This window comes from Mobula hypostoma, chromosome 23 (genome assembly GCF_963921235.1).
Source record: "Mobula hypostoma chromosome 23, sMobHyp1.1, whole genome shotgun sequence".
In the NCBI taxonomy this organism is placed as follows: domain Eukaryota; kingdom Metazoa; phylum Chordata; class Chondrichthyes; order Myliobatiformes; family Myliobatidae; genus Mobula; species Mobula hypostoma.
In genome coordinates this window covers 20,484,300-20,504,359 of record NC_086119.1, presented here as the reverse complement: position 1 = coordinate 20,504,359, position 20,060 = coordinate 20,484,300, and the positions used below count along the sequence as shown (strand labels likewise).

The 20,060-nt window shown below is 41.7% G+C and overlaps 1 protein-coding gene across 10 annotated transcripts in view; it reads left to right on the top strand.

Moving 5' to 3' along the window:
- git1 (G protein-coupled receptor kinase interacting ArfGAP 1) overlaps positions 1-20,060 on the top strand; it is a 233,902-nt gene that overhangs the window by 118,429 nt on the left and 95,413 nt on the right. For all 10 annotated transcript variants that reach the window (XM_063031299.1, XM_063031294.1, XM_063031292.1 and 7 more), the window contains 2 exons: positions 8,246-8,358; positions 8,782-8,887. In XM_063031299.1, coding sequence (XP_062887369.1) covers positions 8,246-8,358; positions 8,782-8,887 — 219 coding nt within the window. The remainder of the gene's footprint in view (positions 1-8,245; positions 8,359-8,781; positions 8,888-20,060) is intronic.

Sequence of the window (20,060 nt, the reverse complement as noted above, 5' to 3'; positions counted from 1 at the left end):
CCCGGGACCTGACAGAGTGTTCCCTCGGACCTTGAAGGAGACTAGTGTTGAAATTGCGGGGGCCCTGGCGGAAATATTTAAAATGTCGCTGTCTATGCGTGAAGTGCCGGAGGATTGGAGAGTGGCTCATGTTGTTCCGTTGTTTAAAAAAGGATCGAAAAGTAATCCGGGAAATTATAGGCCGGTGAGTTTAACCTCAGTAGTAGGTAAGTTATTGGAGGGAGTACTAAGAGACAGAATCTACAAACATTTGGATAGACAGGGGCTTATTAGGGAGAGTCAACATGGTTTTGTGCTGTTTGACCAATCCGTTGGAGTTTTTCCCAGGAGGTTACCAGGAAAGTGGATGAAGGGAAGGCAGTGGATATTGTCTACATGGACTTCAGTAAGGCCTTTGACAAGGTCCCGCATGGGAGGTTAGTTAGGAAAATTCAGTCACTAGGTATACATGGAGAGGTGGTAAATTGGATTAGACATTGACTCGATGGAAGAAGCCAGAGAGTGGTGGTAGAGAATTGCTTCTCTGAGTGGAGACCTGTCACTAGTGGTGTGCCACAGGGATCAGTGCTGGGTCCATTGTTATTTGTCATCTATATCAGTGATCTGTATGATAATGTGGTAAATTGGATCAGCAAGTTTGCTGATGATACAAAGATTGGAGGTGTAGTAGACAGTGAGGAAGATTTTCAGAGCCTGCAGAGGGACTTGGACCAGCTGAAAAAATGCGCTGAAAAATGGCAGATTGAGTTTAATACTGACAAGTATGAGGTATTGCACGTTGGAGGGACAAACCAACGTAAAACATACAGGGTTAATGGTAAGGCACTGAGGAGTGCAGTGGAACAGAGGGATCTGGGAATACAGATACAAAATTCCCTAAAAGTGTCGTCACAGGTAGATAGGGTCGTAAAGAGAGCTTTTGGTACATTGGCCTTTATTAATCGAAGTATTGAGTATAAGAGCTGGAATATTATGATGAGGTTGTATAAGGCATTAGTGAGGCCGAATCTGGAGTATTGTGTTCAGTTTTGGTCACCAAATTACAGGAAAGATATAAATAAGATTGAAAGAATGCAGAGAAGGTTTACAAGGATGTTGCCGTGACTTGAGAAACTCAGTTACAGAGAAAGGTTGAATAGGTTAGGACTTTATTCCCTGGAGCGTAGAAGAATGAGGGGAGATTTGATAGAGGTATATAAAATTATGATGGGTATAGCTAGAGTGAATGCAAGCAGGCTTTTTCCACTGAGGCAAGAGGAGAAAAAAACCAGAGGACATGGGTTAAGGGTGAGGGGGGAAAAGTTTAAAGGGAACATTAGGGGGGGCTTCTTCACACAGAGAGTGGTGGGAGTATGGAATGAGCTGCCAGACAAGGTGGTAAATGCGGGTTCTTTTTTAACATTTAAGAATAAATTGGACAGAAACATGGATGGGAGGTGTATGGAGGGATATGGTCCGTGTGCAGGTCAGTGGGACTAGGCAGAAAATGGTTCGGCACAGCCAAGAAGGGCCAAAGGGCCTGTTTCTGTGCTGTAGTTTCTATGGTTCTGTGAAGTTTTAGAGATACATGAAGGAATATGCTGGAAATGTGAGAGACAGAAGTTACAGCTATAGTGAGACTATCTGGAGACCTCATGTTGGTAACCTTATTAAAAGGAGGATTTATTTACAATAGAAAGAATTATTATTGAAATGGTAGTTGTGTTCTATAAGGAAAAATTGTGTAAGCTAGACTTCTTTCCAACAACAGTGTCCACCTTCACTCTCCCAGGCTTGATCTTTTATTTTTGTCTGCCTCTTTTTATCATATCTCTCAGCTCCACCCTTCCCCTCTCCTACCTTGCTTAATCTGCCTGTCATATTTCACTACCTCTTTCTCTTTCCCCCACCCCCGATCTACCAATTAGCTCAGATCTCTCTCACTACTCCTCCTCTCCTCTTTATAATAGCGATCTTCCCTCTCTACTGTCAATCATGATGCAGGGTTTCAACCTGAACCGTCAAAGTTCTTCCCCACCACAGAAGCTGCTTGACCTGCTGAGTTCCTCCAGCAGATTGTTGTTTGAGAAATCTTTGGAGCTCTTCTCTATCCACTGGTCATTTCTTGCTGTGACAGCTCTGGGAACTAAGTGTCAGCTTTGGAAGTTGGAACCAGCCCATTTGAAACCCTGTGGCAGAGAATAGTGATACAAGCCCAACCCTCTATCCTACCTCCCTCCCCTCCCTCCACCATACTATAATTATCTTTACGTTTTTATTGGATTGATTATAATCATAGTATCTCTCTGATTTTGAGACATGTTTTCCCTTACACAAATTATAAATTTGTGACAAGTTTTTTTCTGGAATTTGTCTGCTTATAAGGCTTTGCTGTGACTTCTTTGCTTAATGGACCCCTTGCTTAATGGTATTGCTCTATGACATAAAGAAGATTGGGAACCTCTGATCTAGTGGGTGCTGACTGCCCACTTGTCTTCTCTTCTTGACATGGGCTGATACAGAAGTCTTTCGTCTCCCACTTAGACAATGGTTATCGAACAGGTGCTGTTGCCCAGATCAGAAATGCCGCCATGATTGCCTGAATGGAATTAATTTCACTAGTTTTGTAAACGCTTTTACCAGTTATGACTTGCAAATTATTTGCCATTTGTGCTTTTTTTACTCATTAGTGCATTTGCTACTGATAGATGTGAGAGTTTACAGAGCCTGTAATCAGAATGTATTAATCTGAGCTATGCAGACATTAGCTTTGTATGCAGAACAAAATGTACATTTGAATTCGGGTGCATACTCCCACCACCAGCTCCTGGTCTTCAGGTGTGGCTTAGCTACTTAGCCCAACAGAACTGTTTCTACTGACGGGAGAAGGGGCAAAGGCAGGTTACTGGTACCTTAAAAGCAGTCACTTCAGGCAGATAGGGCTTGTCAGCCATGGTTGGCAGATCATCTAGGAGAAGGAAAACTCTGATCTCAAACCTTCGCTGCCTTGCAGCTAAACACACTCATGGAGTAGGCTTTAGGAGCAAAGTCCGGAGCTGGAATCCTAAGGCATTCCTGGATTGAGTTCCATGCTGACTGGCAACTCCTGCGATGCTTCTGGTGCCAAACTGTATCAGTCTCTGCTGTTCCTTTGGGTTCGTCTGATGTGTGGAGAGGGGGAGCCTGCTACATGAGCAACAGCTTGCGCTCCGTATTGTACTGTCCAGGCTTGCATATCTACATGGTTAGGATACAATATCCATGGTCATTCTGACCAGCAAAGGCCTCAGGCCAGACAGGCTCCAGTTGTGCGTGCAAGTACTCTGCTTTTCTTAAGAATTTGTAATCACAATTGAAACAGAATTATAAATTTTTTTTTACCGTGCCCATGGTCTGCTCTTTATCAAATTATGGTACTGCTTTGCACTGTTGTAACTATATGTTATAATTATGTGGTTTTGTCAGTTTTAGTCTTGGTTTGGCTTGTGTTTTCTTGTGATATCATTCTGGAGGAATGTTGTATCATTTTTCTAATGCATGCATTTCTAAATGACAATAAACGAGGACTGAGTGTTCTCATAATCTAATCTAATAAAAAATCTGGTATTGATTTTGAAGTTTTACATAATTTGCAGACCCTGGGCCTCTGTACCTCCCTCTGCAATTAGATCCTCAACTTCCTAACCTGAAGGTCACAATCTTTGCAGATTGGTGATAACATATCCTCCTCGCTGATGATCGACACTGGTGCACCTCAGGGGTGTGTGCTTAGCCCACTGCTCTACTCTGTATATACACATGACTGTGTGGCTAGGCATAGCTCAAATACCATCTGTAAATTTGCTGACGATACCACCATTGTTGATAGAGTCACAGGTGGTGACGAGAGGGCGTACAGAAGTGAAATATGCCAACTAGTGGAGTGGTGCAACAGCAACAACCTGACACTCAACGTCAGTAAGACGAAAGAGCTGATTGTGGACTTCCGGAAGGGTAGGACAAATGAACACGAACCAATCCTCATAGAGGCATCAGAAGTGGAGAGAGTGAGCAGTTTCAAGTTCCTGGGTGTCAAGATCTCTAAGGATCTAACCTGGTCCCAACATATTGATATGCTTATAGAGATAGATAGATATACTTTATTAATCCCGAGGGAAATTTGGTTTCGTTACAGCCGCACCAACCAAGAATAGAGCGTAAATATAGCAATACAAAAAACCCCAACAATCAAACACCAAAATGCAAACTGTGCCAGATGGAAAATAAGTCCAGGACCAGTCTATTGGCTCAGGGTGTCTGACCCTCCATGGGAGGAGCTGCACATTCGATGGCCACAGGCAGGAACGACCTCCCGTGTCGCCAAGTGTTGTATCACAGTGGAATGTGGCCGAAGTCCAACAGTGAAAAGTTCAATATCCAGTCTGCAAACACGTTCCTCGATCGTAATATACCCCGGATTGCACCATCCGTTGTTAGCCAGAACAGTAAGCACCGAACTCCTTTACGCTTACCGCTCTCATTGCACTTCCGGTCAGCCGGAACGGTATTACCCGCTGAACTTCTCTTCTCCAAAAGTCTCTGTTGTCTCGACCCGGTCCTCTTTCCTCAGCTTTGTGACCCCCTCTGTGTGTTTTCCTCCGGATTTCAGCAGGGGTGTCCACCGCTCTGTTCGCTAAGCCGGCCGGTCTTTGCTGGTCCGTGAAATACACAATGCAACCTTGCTTCTGACCCGAAAAAAGGCAAGACAGCGGCTATCCTTTATTTGGAGTTTGAAGAGATTTGGTATGTCAACAAATACGCTCAAAAACTTTTATCGATGTACTGTGGAGCACATTCTGACAGGCTGCATCACTGTCTGGAGTGGAGGGGCTACTGCACAGGGCCAAAAGAAGCTGCAGAGGATTGTAAATTTAGTCAGCTCCATCTTGAGTACTAGCCTGCAAAGTACCTAGGACATCTTAAGGGAGCAGTGTCTCAGAAAGGCAGCGTCCATTATTAAGAACCTCCAGCACCCAGGGCATGCCAGGTAGGAGCTACAGAAGCCTGAAGGCACACACTCAGGAACAGCTTCTTCCCCTCTGCTATCTGATTCCTAAATGGACATTGAACCCTTAGGCACTACCTCATTTTTAAAAAATATATAGTATTTCTGTTTTTGCATGATTTTTAATCTATTCAATATATGTATACTGTATAAATTATATTGAATAAGATTTACTTATTATTTTATTTGTTTTCTTCTATATTATATATTGCATTGAACTGCTGTTGCTAAGTTATCAAATTTCACGTTACGTGTCAATGATAATAAACCTGATTCTGATTTATTGACGCAAACAACAGGAATTCTGCAGATGCTGGAAATTCAAGCAACGTACATCAAAGTTGCTGGTGAACGCAGCAGGCCAAGCAGCATCTATAGGAAGAGGCGCAGTCGACGTTTCAGGCCGAGACCCTTCGTTAGTCCTGACGAAGGGTCTCGGCCTGAAACGTCGACTGCGCCTCTTCCTATAGATGCTGCTTGGCCTGCTGCGTTCACCAGCAACTTTGATGTACGTTGCTCTGATTTATTGATTTTAAGTTTCTTTAGATTGAATATTTCACTCTATTTGTTAGGGCTTATTGTTTTAGAATATTTCTGTAAAGCTCTAAGTTGTAAAAACCTTTATAAAAGGAAAGTTAAGGGCAGGATTTTGCAGAATTTTAGAACCTTTGGGAATATATCTGGTACGTTGAAGGCCCCAGCACTATCTGACCATGCTGCTGAGTCTAGGATGCATTTGGTCAGATGGATTGAGCCACAGCTTCCTTCGTTTTCACCTCTGTTTCCCCTTGTCCTCCACCCTCCCACAACAACTAGTCCAGGTAACAGTACAACTTATGCAATTTCAGACCAGGAACATCCAGTCCACTGAAGTGAATCTGCACTTCATAAAACTATACCTAAAAAGAAAAGCCTGTGGTGGTTACATAATGATATTGTAGCCTTTATCTTCATGAATATATTTCTGATGTCCCATGGATGTTGGATTGGTATCCAGGCTTGGTGTTGAGTGTACAAGAAAAATCAAGCCTGTCTTAGAAGTAACCACTTGTAACAAAGCTCTAGATAACTGGCCTTGCATCAGTCAGTGAAAATGAACATAGAAAATTATACTTGGAAATGTGCTTTTCAGGTTTTTTAACAATACTAGTGATCAGTTGGCAATAAAAAGATTGGCACAGGGCTATTTTATTGAAATGGAAAGATGCCTCTGCTCCCACTTTGATACAATGGTTCTCTCAGGTGATGCTATGTCTTAGTTTGGAGAAAATCAGAAGTCGAACTTTTGATCATCGATTTGACTTTGAGAAAAGGTAGGGTCCTTTTGCCCGCGGTATCATCTGATTGAGTTAATTAAGATGGTTGATTGAGTTAATTAAGATGGTTTCCTTCTGATTCTTGTTTAAATGGATTTGAGTTGGCGGATTGATGTCTTTCTTTTATGGAAGCTTGTGTGGCGTATAGCTCCGGGGTTGTGCTCCCAATGGTTTTTTTTTTCCTTCTCGGTTTTTGTTAGCAGGGTTTTTTTTGTCTTAGTTAGTAGGGTTTTTTTTTTCCTCCTTTTTTCCAAAAAATATTCTTAACACTTTATTTTTCTTCTTATTATTGATATATTATTTAGCTTTGTTAATCAGTTATTTGGTAATTTAATTCCTCATTATACATATTGACATGTTGACTTGATTACTTTAATTTTTTTTTGTTGATCTTCAATAATAATGAAAAAGATTTTAAAATGAAAAAGATTGGCACATTTTTAACTGATTTCTAATAACATGCTTCATCAAGCTAAAGTGTTCAACTTGCTGTTCAATGATAAGTTGGCCACATGGACCACGAGTTGAAACACTGATAATCTGAAAGAAAAAATCCTTGGAAGTACTCAGCAGGTCAGGCTGTATCTGTAGAAAGAAAGCAGTTAACTTTGAGTTTGAAGTCTGTTCATGCTGGGAAAGTGAGAAGACAAGTTAGATTTACGTTAGAGAAGGTGGGAGAGAGGTGGATTGGGTGAAGCGAATGCTTCTGATAAGAGTGAATCCGAAATTGCCCAGGTGATCTTGTTTGTGTTTTGTTTGAAGGACAATGAACAAAGGAGCATAATAAAGTTTTAAAATACAAGCCAGAGATGAACTGGAAACCAGAAGTAAAATACTGAAATAACCCAATAGACCAAGCAATGCCTGTGGAGTGAGAAAGGTCGAATCTAATATCACAGATGGCTAACCTTGCAACTGAAATGGCTGTCCTTTACAGCAAAAAGTTCTATTACAATGTTGTTCAAATCTTTTTTTTAATGCAGCACTGACTCATTTTGGACACATGCTGATAAATGGCTGAAGTGCTGTTCAAGCCTTATGTTGAGCCTAATTAAAACAATGCAAGAAACCATAGGTCAGAATGGAATGAAACTGAAACTTGGTCACCACTGAAGTTTGAAGATGACTGCTCAACTAAATGATAGTCTAATCTCTCTTTGCTGCCTGGAATGCAAAGAAGACCACATCATGAGCACAAATGGAACGCACGACCAGGTGGAAATCTCTTGAACTTTGGATCTTTAGTTGGTGGGAAGCACTGAAGTGAAAGCAGATTTTGTAGCCCCTGCAGTTATAAGGCAAAGTTATGGTAAGGAAAAAGACTGGTAGAGAAAGAAGAGTGGAGGACAGGAAACTGCAGAAGGAACTATTATGTTGAGAGGCAGAACAATGTGACTAGTGGTGAAAGTGGACGGAAATGTGAATGAAGAATTGTTGTGAAGTCTAATGAATGCAAAGTGATGGCCAGGGTAACCCTTGAAGGGTCTGCTTCTGTGCTGCAGTGCTCTATAACTATCCATGCTATGACTTAGGTGAGAGAAGGTTGGAATAAACATGCGGGAAATGGAGTGACAATCAAGGATTCTTGCAATTGTGGTATAGGAGAAGCCATTGTTATGAAAGCAGAAGACAGCTCAGACGCTTTTGTGTAAAGTCTTGAAATCAAAGTGGAGGTGGAGAAATTGAGAAGTGGAAGCTTACAGGGAGCAGAGTTGGAGGCAGTACAGTTGAGATGGTTGCAATATCTGAGCGTATGCAATGGATATTGGTCATTGACTAATCCTGTGATTATGGATGGAAAAATCCTGAAAGGGAAGGTAAAAATCGGCAATGCCAATCTGAAAGTAGGAATTTGTGTCATTTAGAAATTGTTTTAAGCGGGTGTCTTCATCTTATTTCCTCTTAGATGGTACAGACCCTAGCAAGCAATGGAGCCAATTCGATCTGGGAACACTCTCTGCTTGATCCAGCCCAGGTACAAAGTGGAAGGCGCAAACCAAACCCTCAGGATAAAGTACAGTAAGTACTGTTCACTTTAAATACAACAGTATTCAGACAATCTAGGCAATGGCATGTCATGATTAATACCAGACTGGCATTACAGAAACTCTAACGAAAGTATTCTTGGGGAATGAAGGATGCTGCTTGGTCAACATTCAGGTACCTTTGAGAGTTAAGATCGTTATTGCATCTCATTCTTTGGAGGTTCTTGCTGTTTGGGAATAACAATATATCAAAAGTAATTACTGACAAAAATAGGTTCTCCTTTAAATAGATCTTTAAAGTTTAAAATGCTTATTAAATTCTTACCAAATGTTTATAGTCATGAAAGGAGCTAACATTGCAACTGATTATGTGGAATTGCTGATAGTGCTTGCAGAGACTGCAGTTATTAAATTACTAAAATGTGCCTTTGTTTTTTTCTCTTTAAAAAATCTGCAGTCCTACCAAGGCGGAATTCATAAGAGCCAAATATCAGATGTTGGCATTTGTACACAAACTGCCGTGTCGTGATGATGATGGTGTTACCACAAAGGATCTGAGTAAGGTGAGATGATGAAAACAAGTTGGGGTTCTAATCTGAAGTTTCTGCTAAGTTTGGATATCTAGAAACTAACATTAGATATCATCATTACATCAAAAATGAATTTTATGAAGAATTCCTTAAATTTGTTTTTTCAACTGTCTGTGGTTGCAAACTGTAGTGAATGACTGTGTATGAAATTTGTTCTGTAAATTTGCACATTCAGTTATCAGTTAAGATGCTGCCGTTTAAAGGGTGATTGTTTGCATGTAGCTCTGATGGGAATCACCAAATTTTCCCATTTAGAACTACTACCTGAAATCCAGTCACAAGCATGGGTACTTCAGTAAGCAGCATTGCTTTAAAATGTTTTTAAAAAATCTATCAATACCCAAAATCAACCAACCTCAGACATCAGATTTTGGTTGGGAGTGCAGTTCCCCTTTAAGAAGATGGAAGTGGGGCAGTGCGTTCGTCTGCAAGTACAATTGAAACACAAAGGCTTTAGAACCCTACTTCTGACTATGACTATCCTGCTGGCAAGTGTACAGTCTCTGGAAAATAAAATTAAAAATCTCAGAGCAAGATTGCTGTAGTAGAGGGACATCAGGGACTGCTGTGTACTTTGCTTCATGGAAACATGGCTGTTCCCTGCCATTTTGGATGCAGCACCGATGGCTTCTCAATTCTCTGCAAAGAGAGAGCAGCTGACTCTTTTATAGGCTGAGGAGATGGTGTATGCTTTGTTTAATTCATCTTGATGCAGAACTATGGCAGTTTTGTTTCAGTCCTGCTCAGCTGACTTGGAACATCTAGTGGGCAAATGTCGACCCTCTGGGTCTGCCAAAAGAGTTTTCTGCCATCCTGGTAGCAGTAAACATTCCAGCTCTGGCTGACGTCAGGCAGGCACTGAGCAAAGTAATCAGCAGGCATGAAACTGTGTACTCAGATGCCTTCCTCATCACTGCAGGAGATTTCAACCAGGCCAGTCTGAACAACTGCAACCAACATATCAACTGTGGAACCAGAGGAGCCAACACACTTGACTACTTTTATACAACCATCCAGAACACTTACCATGCTACCTCATGCCCACACTATGGAAAGTCTGATTATCCGGCTATACTTCTGCTATAGGCAGAGACTAAAGACCGCAGCATTAGTGGTGAGGACCAAGAAAGTATGGTCAAGGGAGGCAGCGGAGCCTGCTGGACTGTTTTGAGTTGGTAGACTGAACGATATTCAAGGATTCATCTTTTAAGACTGAATAAATACGTCACTGCTGTCACTGACTTCAAGACCTGTGTGGATGAATCTGTGTCTTCGGGGAACATACCGGTCATGCCCAGGTGAAAAGCTGTGGATGAACCAGGAGATTCGTAGTCTGCTGAAGGCTAAATCTGTGGCACTCAAGACCAGTGATACAGAATTATACAAGAAGTCCAGGTATGACTGGTTTTGGAGGTGGTGCAGAGGAGGTTCACCAGGTTGATTCCAGAGATGAGGGGGTTAGACTATGAGGAGAGATTGAGTCACCTGGAATTGTACTCACTGGAATTCAGAAAAATGAGAGATCTTATATAAACATATAAAATTATGAAAAGGGTAGATGGATAGAAATAAAGTGAAACCTAACATCATTAATAGCTGTGATGCTTCACTCCAGATGAGCTCAACACCCTTTTATGCACACTTTGAAAGGGAGAATAAAACCACAACTGTACAAGTCTCTGCAGCATCTGGTGATCCTGTGATCCTCAGTCTCGGAGCCCGACACTAGAACAAGTTTCAAGAGGGTGAACTCTCGCTAGACATCAGGCCCTGATGGTGTACCTAGTGGGGCTGTGAATACCTGTGCCAGACAACTGGTGGAAATGTTTAAGGACATCTTTAATTTCTCATTGTTGCACTCAGAGCTTCCCACCTGCTTCACAAGGGCAATATTCATACAGGTGCCCAAGAAAAGCAGGATGAGCTGCCTCGAACGAATATTGCCCAGTGACTTTTACATCTATTGCAAAGAAGTTCTTTGAGAGGTTGGTCATGGCTGGAATTGACTGCTGTCTTAAGCAAGGACCTGGACTTGCTGCAATTTGGCCATCGCCACAATAGGTCAACAGTAGATACAATCTCACTGGCTCTCCACTTGGCCTTGGGTTACCTGGACAATAGTGATACCTATGATTAGCTGCCACTTATTTACTACAGCTCAGTGTTCAACACAATCGTACTCTCAGTTCTTATCAACAAGCTCCAAAACCTGGGTCTCTGTACCTTTCTCTGCAACTGGATCCTTGACTTCCTCACCAGGAGACCACAACCTCCGTGGATCAGAAATAACATCTCTTCACTGACAATCATCACTGGCGCACCTCAAAGATGTGTACTTAGCCCACTGCTCTACTCTCTCTACACCCACAATTGTATGGCTATGCACAGCTCAAATGCCATCTAAAAATTTGCAGAAGATACAACTCAGCTGGTTGAGTTGTGTCGTAACAGCCTTGCAGTCAACATCAGTAAGACCAAAGAATTGATTGTGGACATCAGCAACTGGAAATCGATGGAACACAAAGGAATCTTCGAGGTTGAGAAGTGGAAAGGGTGAGCAGTTTCAACTTCCTGGGTGTCAACATCTTTGAAGATCTATCTTGGTCCCAACATATTGATGGCACGACATGACTTGGGCATCCTGGGTATGACGGTGGCTATATTTTATTGACTCTTGATAATTGGTATGTCACAAACTTCTATAGTTGTACCATGGAGAGTATTTCTAACTGGTTGCATCACCATCTGGTCTGACCTGGCCACTGCACAGGATCAGAAAAAGCTGCAGAAAGTGGCAAACTCTGCCATCTCCATCATGGCCACTAGCCTCTCCGGACTCCAGGACAGCATCACAAGGTGATGCTTCAGAGAGAGAACATCCGTTATTAAGGACCCCAATCACCCAGGCCATGCCCTCTTCTTCTCATTGCTACCATCAGGGAGGTGGTACAGGAACCTTAAAGGCACACTCAATGTTTTGGGTACAGCTTCTTCCCTTCTGCCAGGAGATTTCTGAGTGGACAATGAACCCTCAGTATTTGTAGTTTATTCTCTTTTTTGCACCAAATTTTTTTTTTTGGTATGTATTATAATTTATACGTTTTATTAGTGTGTTGCAATGTACTGCTGCTGCAAAATAACAAATTTCACAACATATGCCGGTGATATTAAACCTGATCCTGAGCTTTTATCTGCACCGAATCTAACCTAACCAGTTCCTATGTTATTTAAATGCTTGCTGGCTTTATCCAATGCCCAACTTGGCTATCTCGAATTCCATAAGTATAGACAACAGTCAGATTTTATGTAAAATGCTTATTCTTACCTGATTACAGTGTAAAGCTTAAAAAGATAAATTTACTGAAATTTTGTAATAGTAAGTTAATTTTAATTGTATCCTGTACCATCTTTTCATGTAACCAGCGTTTAACAGTGCATGCTACTAAAAGATCTTTTATAAGATGCATTTCAGTTGTAGTTTAAAATGATGGATCTGGTGATTTAAATATACACTATTTGTTTTGGGTGCAGTTTTGTCCCTCTGTTATCTAAAACCCATGGACAACGAATTCATGAACATTACCATGAACACTCATAAACAATAATAATAGGGTTGTTGTGATGGGAGGGTCTAACTTTCCTAAAATTGATTGGTATCTCCTTCGAGCAAGGGATTTAGATGGGGTGGAGTTTGTTAAGTGTGTTCAGGAAGGTTTCCTGACACAATATGTAGATAAGCCAACTAGGGGAGAGGCTGTACTTGGTCTGGTATTGGGAAATGAACCTGGTCAGGTGTCAGATCTCTCGGTCAGAGAGCATTTTGGAGGTAGTAACCACAACTCATATCTCCTTCACCATAGCACTGGAGAGGGATAGGAGCAGACAATTTGGGAAAACGTTTAATTGGGGTATGGGAAATATGGTGCTGTTAGTCAGGAACTTGGGAGCAGATGGTCCTTAGGGAAATGCACGGCAGAAATGTGGCAAATATTCAGGGAACATTTGCGTGGAGTTCTGCATAGGTATGTTCCATTGAGGCAGGGAAAGGATGGTAGGGTTAAAGAACTATGGTGTATAAAGGATGTAGAAAATCTAATTAAGAAAAGAAAACCTTATGAAAGGTTTAAGAAACTAGGTACTGTTAGAGCTCTAGAAAATTACAAGGTTGCTAGGAAGGAGCTTAAGAATGGAATTAGGAGAGCCAGAAGGGGCCATGAGAAGGTCTTAGTGAGCAGGATTAAGGAAAACCCCAAGGCATTCTATAACTATGTGAAGAGCAAGAGGATGAGCCGTATGAGAACAGGACCAATCAGGTGCGATAGTGGAAATGTGTGCCTGAAGTTGGAGGAGGTAGTGGAGGTACTTAATGAATACTTTGCTTCAGTATTCACAAGAGAAAAAGACCTTGGCAATTGTGGGGATGACTTACATCAGGCTGAAATGCTTCAGCATGTAGAATTTAAGGAAGAGGATGTGATGGAGCTTTTGAAAAGCATTAAGTTAGATGAGTCACCGGAACTGGATGAGATGTACCCCAGGCTACTGGGGGAAGCAAGGGAGGAGATTGCTGAGCCCCTTGCGATGATCTTTGCGTCATCAATAGGGACAGGAGAAGTACCAGAGGATTGAAGGGTTGCAAATGTAGTCCCCTTGTTCAAGAAAGGGAGTAGAGATAACCCAGAAAGTTTTAGACCAGTGAGTCTGACTTCAGCGGTGGGCAAGTTGTTGAAGATCCTGAGAGGCAGGATTTATGAGCATTTGGAGAGACATAATCTGATTAGGGACAGTCAGCATGACTTTTTCAAGGGCAGGTCATGCCTTATGAGCCTGTTTGAATTCTTTGAGGATGTAACAAAAGTCATTGAAGGTAGAGCAGTGGATGTAGTGTATATGGATTTCAGTAATACATTTGATAAGGTTCCCCATGCAAGGATTCTTCAGAAAGTAAGGAGGCATGGGATCCAAGGAGACCTTGCTTTGTGGATCCAGAATTGGCTTGTCTACAGAAGGCAAAAGGGTGGTTGTAGATGGTTCGTATTCTACATGGAAGTCGGTGACTAGTGGTGTTCTGCAGGGATCTGTTCTGGGACCCCTCCTCTTTGTGATTTTTATAAATGACCTGGATGAAGAAGTAGAAGGGTGGGTTAGTAAGTTTGCTGATGACACAAAGGTTGGTGTTGTGGATAGACTGAAGGGTTGTCAGAGGTTAGAGCGGGACGTCGATAGGATGCAGAACTGGATTGAGAAGTGGCAGATGGACTTCAACCCAGGTGAGTGTGAAGTGGTTCATTATGGCAGGTCAAATTTGAAAACCATATAATATTAATGGTAAGACTCTTGGCAGTGAGGAGGATCTGAGAGATCTTGGGGTCTGTGTCCATAGACACTCAAAGCTGCTGTGCAAGTTGACAATGTTAAGAAGGCGTATGGTGTGTTGGCATTCATCAACCGTGGAATTGAGTTCAAGAGCCGCAAGGTTATGTTACAGCTATATAAGATCTTGGTCAGACCCCACTTGGAGTACTGTAAACAACAGGAATTCTACAGATGCTGGAAATTCAAGCAACACACATCAAAGTTGCTGGTGAACGCAGCAGGCCAGGCAGCATCTCTAGGAAGAGGTACAGTTGACGTTTGAGGCCGAGACCCTTCTGATGCTGCCTGGCCTGCTGCGTTCACCAGCAACTTTGATGTGTGTTGCTTGGAGTACTGTGTTCAGTTCCGGTCACCTCACTAGAGGAAAGATGTGGATGCTATAGAGAGAGTGCAGAGGCAATTTACAAGGATGTTGCCTGGATTTGAGGGCTTACCTTATGAGAATAGGTTGAGTGAACTTGGCCTTTTCTCCTTGGAGCGATGGATGATGAGAGGTGACCTGATAGAGGTGTATAAGATGATGAGGGGCCTTGGTCATATGGATAACCAGATGCTTTTTCCTGGGCTGAAATGGCTAACATGAAAGGGCATAGTTTTAAGGTGCTTGGAAATAGGTACCGAGGAGATGTCAGGGGTACGTTTTTCACTCAGAGAGTGGTGGGTGCGTGGAATGCACTTCTGGCAGCGGATGTGGAAGCCGATACAATAGTCTTCTAAGACACTCTTAGCTAGGCACATGGAGCTTAAGAAAATAGAGGGCTATGTGCTAGGGAAATTCTAAGCAGTTTCTAGAGTAGGTTACATGGTCGGCACAACATTGTGGGCTGAAGGGCCTGTAATGTGCTATGGATTTCTATGTACCTCAGTAACAAAGCCAATGCTATTTTGCCAGTGGGCGACTTCTTGTGTTTTAGCATTCAGAGCAAATCAAAAGGCAATAATTTTGAATATTTCCAAAAAATTGCAATTTTTAAGCAAATGTTAAGGCAACTGATGCTACATAAACGAGAGATTCCGCAGATGCTGGAAATCCAAAGCAGCGACACAAAATGCTGGAGGAACTCAGCAGGTCAGGCAGCATCCATGGAAATGAATAAACAGTACATGTTCTAGGCTAAGACCCTTCTTCAGAACTGGAAAAGAAGGGGAAAGGTGCTAGAATAATAAGGTTGTGGGTGGGGAAGGAGGATAATCTGAGGCACAAAGGGATTTGGAATTCCCTAAAGGATAATTTGCAGGTTGAGTCTGTGGTGAGGAAAGCAAATGCAAAGTTAACATTCATTTCAAGACAACTAGAATATAAAATTAAGGATGTAATGTTGAGACTTTATAAAGCATTGATGAGATGTCACTTAGACTATTGTGAGCAGTTTTGGGCTACTTACCGTAGAAAGGATGTGCTGAAACTGGAGAGGGTTCAAACAAGGTTCACAAAAATGATTCCAGGATTAAATGGCTTGTCATATGAAGAGTGTTTGATGGCCCTGGGCCTGTATTCACTAGAATTTAGAAGAAAGGGGTGCCCTAATTGAAACCTATCAAATGGTGAAATGTGAAGAGGATGCTTCCTATGATTCAAGATTCAAAGATTCAAAAAACTTTATTGTCATTCTAACCGTACATCAGCTCTGCAGGGCAGAATGAGACAGCGTCTCTCAGGAGCAGTGCAATCATAACATAACAAACGCAACACTAAATAATAAACATAATAAATAGCAAAACACAACAGCCACATGTCAGTTAAAATCAAGTTATAAGTGTCCAGTGCAAGTTCAAAGTGTCCAAAGCAGAGTCAGGTGGAGCAGCTATTTAGCAGTCTGACTGCCTGTGGGAGGAAGCTGTTTAGTAGCCTTGTGGTTTTAGTTTTGATGCTCCTGTAACGTTTGCCTGATGGCAGAAGAACAAACAGTTCATGGAGAGGATGTGAGGGGTCTTTAATGATGTACCGTGTCTTCTGGAGTCTGTGTCTATGGTGGGAGTATCTAAGACCAGAGGACATGGCTTCCAAATAGAGAGGTGTCCATTTAGAATTTCTTCAGCAGAGACTGGTGAATCTATGGCATTTGTTGCTACAGGCAGCTGTGGAGGCAGAGTCTTTATGGATATTTAAGGCAGAGTTTGATAGATTCTTGATTAGTCAGGGATATGGGGGGAAGGCAGGAGATGGGGTGAGAGGATCAGCCATGATGAAATGGTGGAGCAGACGATGAGCCAAATGGCCTAATTCTGTTCCTTATATCTTATGGCCTTGTAGCTAGAAGGTGATGGGTGAAATCAAGTGGGTAGTAAAGGTTAAGGGCTGGAGCGGAAGGAATCTTGCAGGAGAGGAGAGTGGATCATGGGAGAGAGGGAAGAAGGTGAGATGAGGTAAGAGGCCAGAAGAAGTAAGAGGCTAGAGTGGGGAATAGAAGAAGAGGGGAGGGGGAGGGAAAAATGTTCCCACAGACACTACAGCTTGGCTCAGCTAACATTGCAGTGCAACTCAACCTGCTGAGCTAGGTGAGAACTTTGAAGTGGGTGTATTGAGTATTACTTTGGAAAACAGTGTTAAACTATTCTCCAGTTGAGTAGTTGTGCCTAACTACAATTGCATAAACATCTACTTAAAAAGTGCAATGACCAAATATCATCTGGATGTGATTTTGAAGTGTTATTGACGCCATCAATGCATTTTGGGAAATGGCAAATTAGAACATGATTAAATCATTTTGGGTGTACATTTAGTTTTGCTTAATAGGTCACGGACAAAGATATAACACATCAACATGCTACATATGTTCTGTTTCCCTGAAGCTATTGGACTAGCATTCCATAGTTGCCAGCTGATCTTGCTGAAACTGAAATAATGTTTTATGACATTAACATTTATCTCCTTATATACTTAAAATTCATCTTAAGGAATTTGGAAAAAGGCTTTTCTTTTAATAAATACTCAAGATTAGAAACATAAATATTACAGGCTATATCATGCCCTGGAGCACGCTGTGGAAAATTGCATTGTCATTCTGCACAGGCTAATAATGACAATGTGCTTTGCTGAGTGTTGCACATCTCATTAAAATGTCATTACACAATAATCAGAATATCTTGAGACCAATTTGTGAGGCACAGAAAAATACATTCATTTATTGGAAAAGATTTTAAATAGTTGCTGAGTTAACTAAGGTATATGTATAGGGTTAAAATAATGTAAATGTGATAATTTTTTTTTCAATTCTCTAAAGCTAATTAGATGCATGAGTAAGAAATGCTACTCCTTATTCAAAAAATTGCTATGCACTTTCTGTTTGGAAAATTAAATGTTAACAAATGATTTTAAAAATTCTCAAATTTAATTTAAAATCCCTCCAGGGTTTTAATCCTTATTTTTATAAACTTAGCCCTCCTTACTCATGTAATTTTGCCGTTAAGTCTCCTTGAATTTAATTGGTTCACTGCTGAATGTGGTACCTTTTATATTAGCGAGAATGGTAGAAGTGATATTCTTTCCTGTAAACTTCTCTCCCACTATACTGTCCTATCTAAGTCTTAAGCCTAATGTCTCCTTGGTATCAATCTCCCTTTTCATGTTTCTGAAGAACCTTGAGGTTTTTGTTTGAATGCTGTAGAAACGGAAGTTTTCTTTGAAAGGGATTAGCTTACAGATGGCACAGAACAATGCAGTTGCACAGCAAATCTCTCTCCTGTTCCTTCTTAAATTTACTATGGGCCGGGATTTGAATACATTCTATTATATCCAGGGGCATAAATTGGAAAATCATTTCTTCGAGCACCTCCATTCCATCCACCACAAGCGGTATTGCCCGATGGCCAAACATTTTATTTCCAATTCCCATTCCCATTCCAACATGTTGGTTCATGGTCTCTTCTTGTATCAAGGTGAAGAAGCAACACCTTGTATTCCGCCTGGGTCTGGTGGCATGAACATCGATTTTTCCTTCTGTCTCCCCTCCCCTCTTCTTCTATTCACTACTCTGTCCTTTCGCCTCTTTTTACCTGCCTATCACTTCTTCCTCCTCCTCTCCTATTGGATTCCTTCTTCTCCACCTCTTTACCTTTCACATCCACCTGGCTGCTTCACCTTGAGGATGGCTTTCCTGGGTGTGGTATATTAGCTACCGACTACTGTTATGTTGCTGCTCAGAGTGAATCTCAACAAAGATCATAGTATCTTTTTTGCATTTTCTTGGCAAATGCATAAGTTCAGGAGGAGGTGGATGAGATGACTGTCCACATCACAGCATATTGAGGAGCAGATATTCTGTTGTCGTGGAAGGATCTGATAGGAAAGCCCTTTTTTACTGCCAGCCAAATGAGGTCTTAATACTTATTTGTAACTTTGGAGATAAGGCCCTCTGTCAAATGACATTGGTGATCTGTTAAAGGAAACCAAGCCACAGGAACTTTAAAAGCAAAGAGTTTGAGCTGGAATGCTATACAGCACTAGAGTCAGAGTACCGCAGCACTGAAACTGGCCATTTAGCCTATCTAATCATTGACAACCTGATCCTCTGCCCAGTCCCATCTACTTGCATTCTTTCAAACCCTTCCACCCATGTACCTCTTCACACTTATCTTTTAACTATAAAATTGAATTGACATCTGCCGCTACCTCTGGCAGCCCGCTCTTTAGTCACACAGTGAGTGAAGAAGTTCTCTGTTTCCCATTAAATTTTATATTTTACTCTTTGTAGTTCTAATCTCACCCACCCTGATGGAAAAAAGACTGCATGAATACACCCTATCTAAACTCAGAATTTTGTATGCCTCCTATAAGATCTCATTCTCTTACACTTCAGGGAATAAATATCTAATCTGTTCAACCTTTCCTTGTAACTCAGCCCCTGAAGTCCTGCCAACATCCCTGTAAAATTTCTCTCACTCTTTCAAATTTATTGATATCTTTCCTCTGGGTAGGCGACAGGGTCTGCACTTAACATTCTAAATCTGGCCTCGACAAAGTCTCTTACAACTCATAACATCCTACTCCTATACTCGGTTCCCTGATTTATGAAAGTCAATGTACTAAGAACTCTCTTTACAAACCTATCTACCTTGCAAGGAATTATGGATCGGTATTTCCAGTTCCCTTTGTTCTACAGCACTCCTCAGAACCCTACCATTTACCGTGGAAGTCTTATCCTAGTTTGTCCACTCAAAGTGCAATTCCCCATACTTGTCATTAAATTGCATCTGCCATTTTTGAGTCAATTTTCCCAGCTGATCCAGAATGGTTAGTTGGGTTTATACACTGCATACAGCTGTGGTCATAACTTTAGAGGAATAGTGTGATTATACCACAGTGGGTGCTGAGAAGATTCACATGAATGTTGGCCTGTTCGAGTATGCAGAGGTATTTGCTTTGGAACAGAGGTTGAGAGGAGATCTAATTGAGATGAATAACATTTAGTAAGTAACAGAGCCCATTTTCCTTGGCACAGTGGTCATTTGACATCGGGGGAGATTGTGGAGTGAGTTGGAGGCAGTTCCTTGTGGGCTTTTTGTGCCAGGTTTCGGGGCTTCTCTGTGCAGTAGGAGATCGCGGAGTAATTTGGACTTGTGGACTTTAACGTGCCAGTTTTAAAATGAACATTGGACCTTTCGGAACTTTTCGGCGGGCTGCAATCTTAACAATCTCTTGTGCACACAGCAAGAGCCAATGAAAGGAAGCAGAGTGTAAGCAGAGTGTCCAGGCTTAGGTGAGAACAGGCAGTGGCCAGAACTTTAAGCTTGAGAAGTTGATATGGGATTTCAGGGTACCTGACAGTCT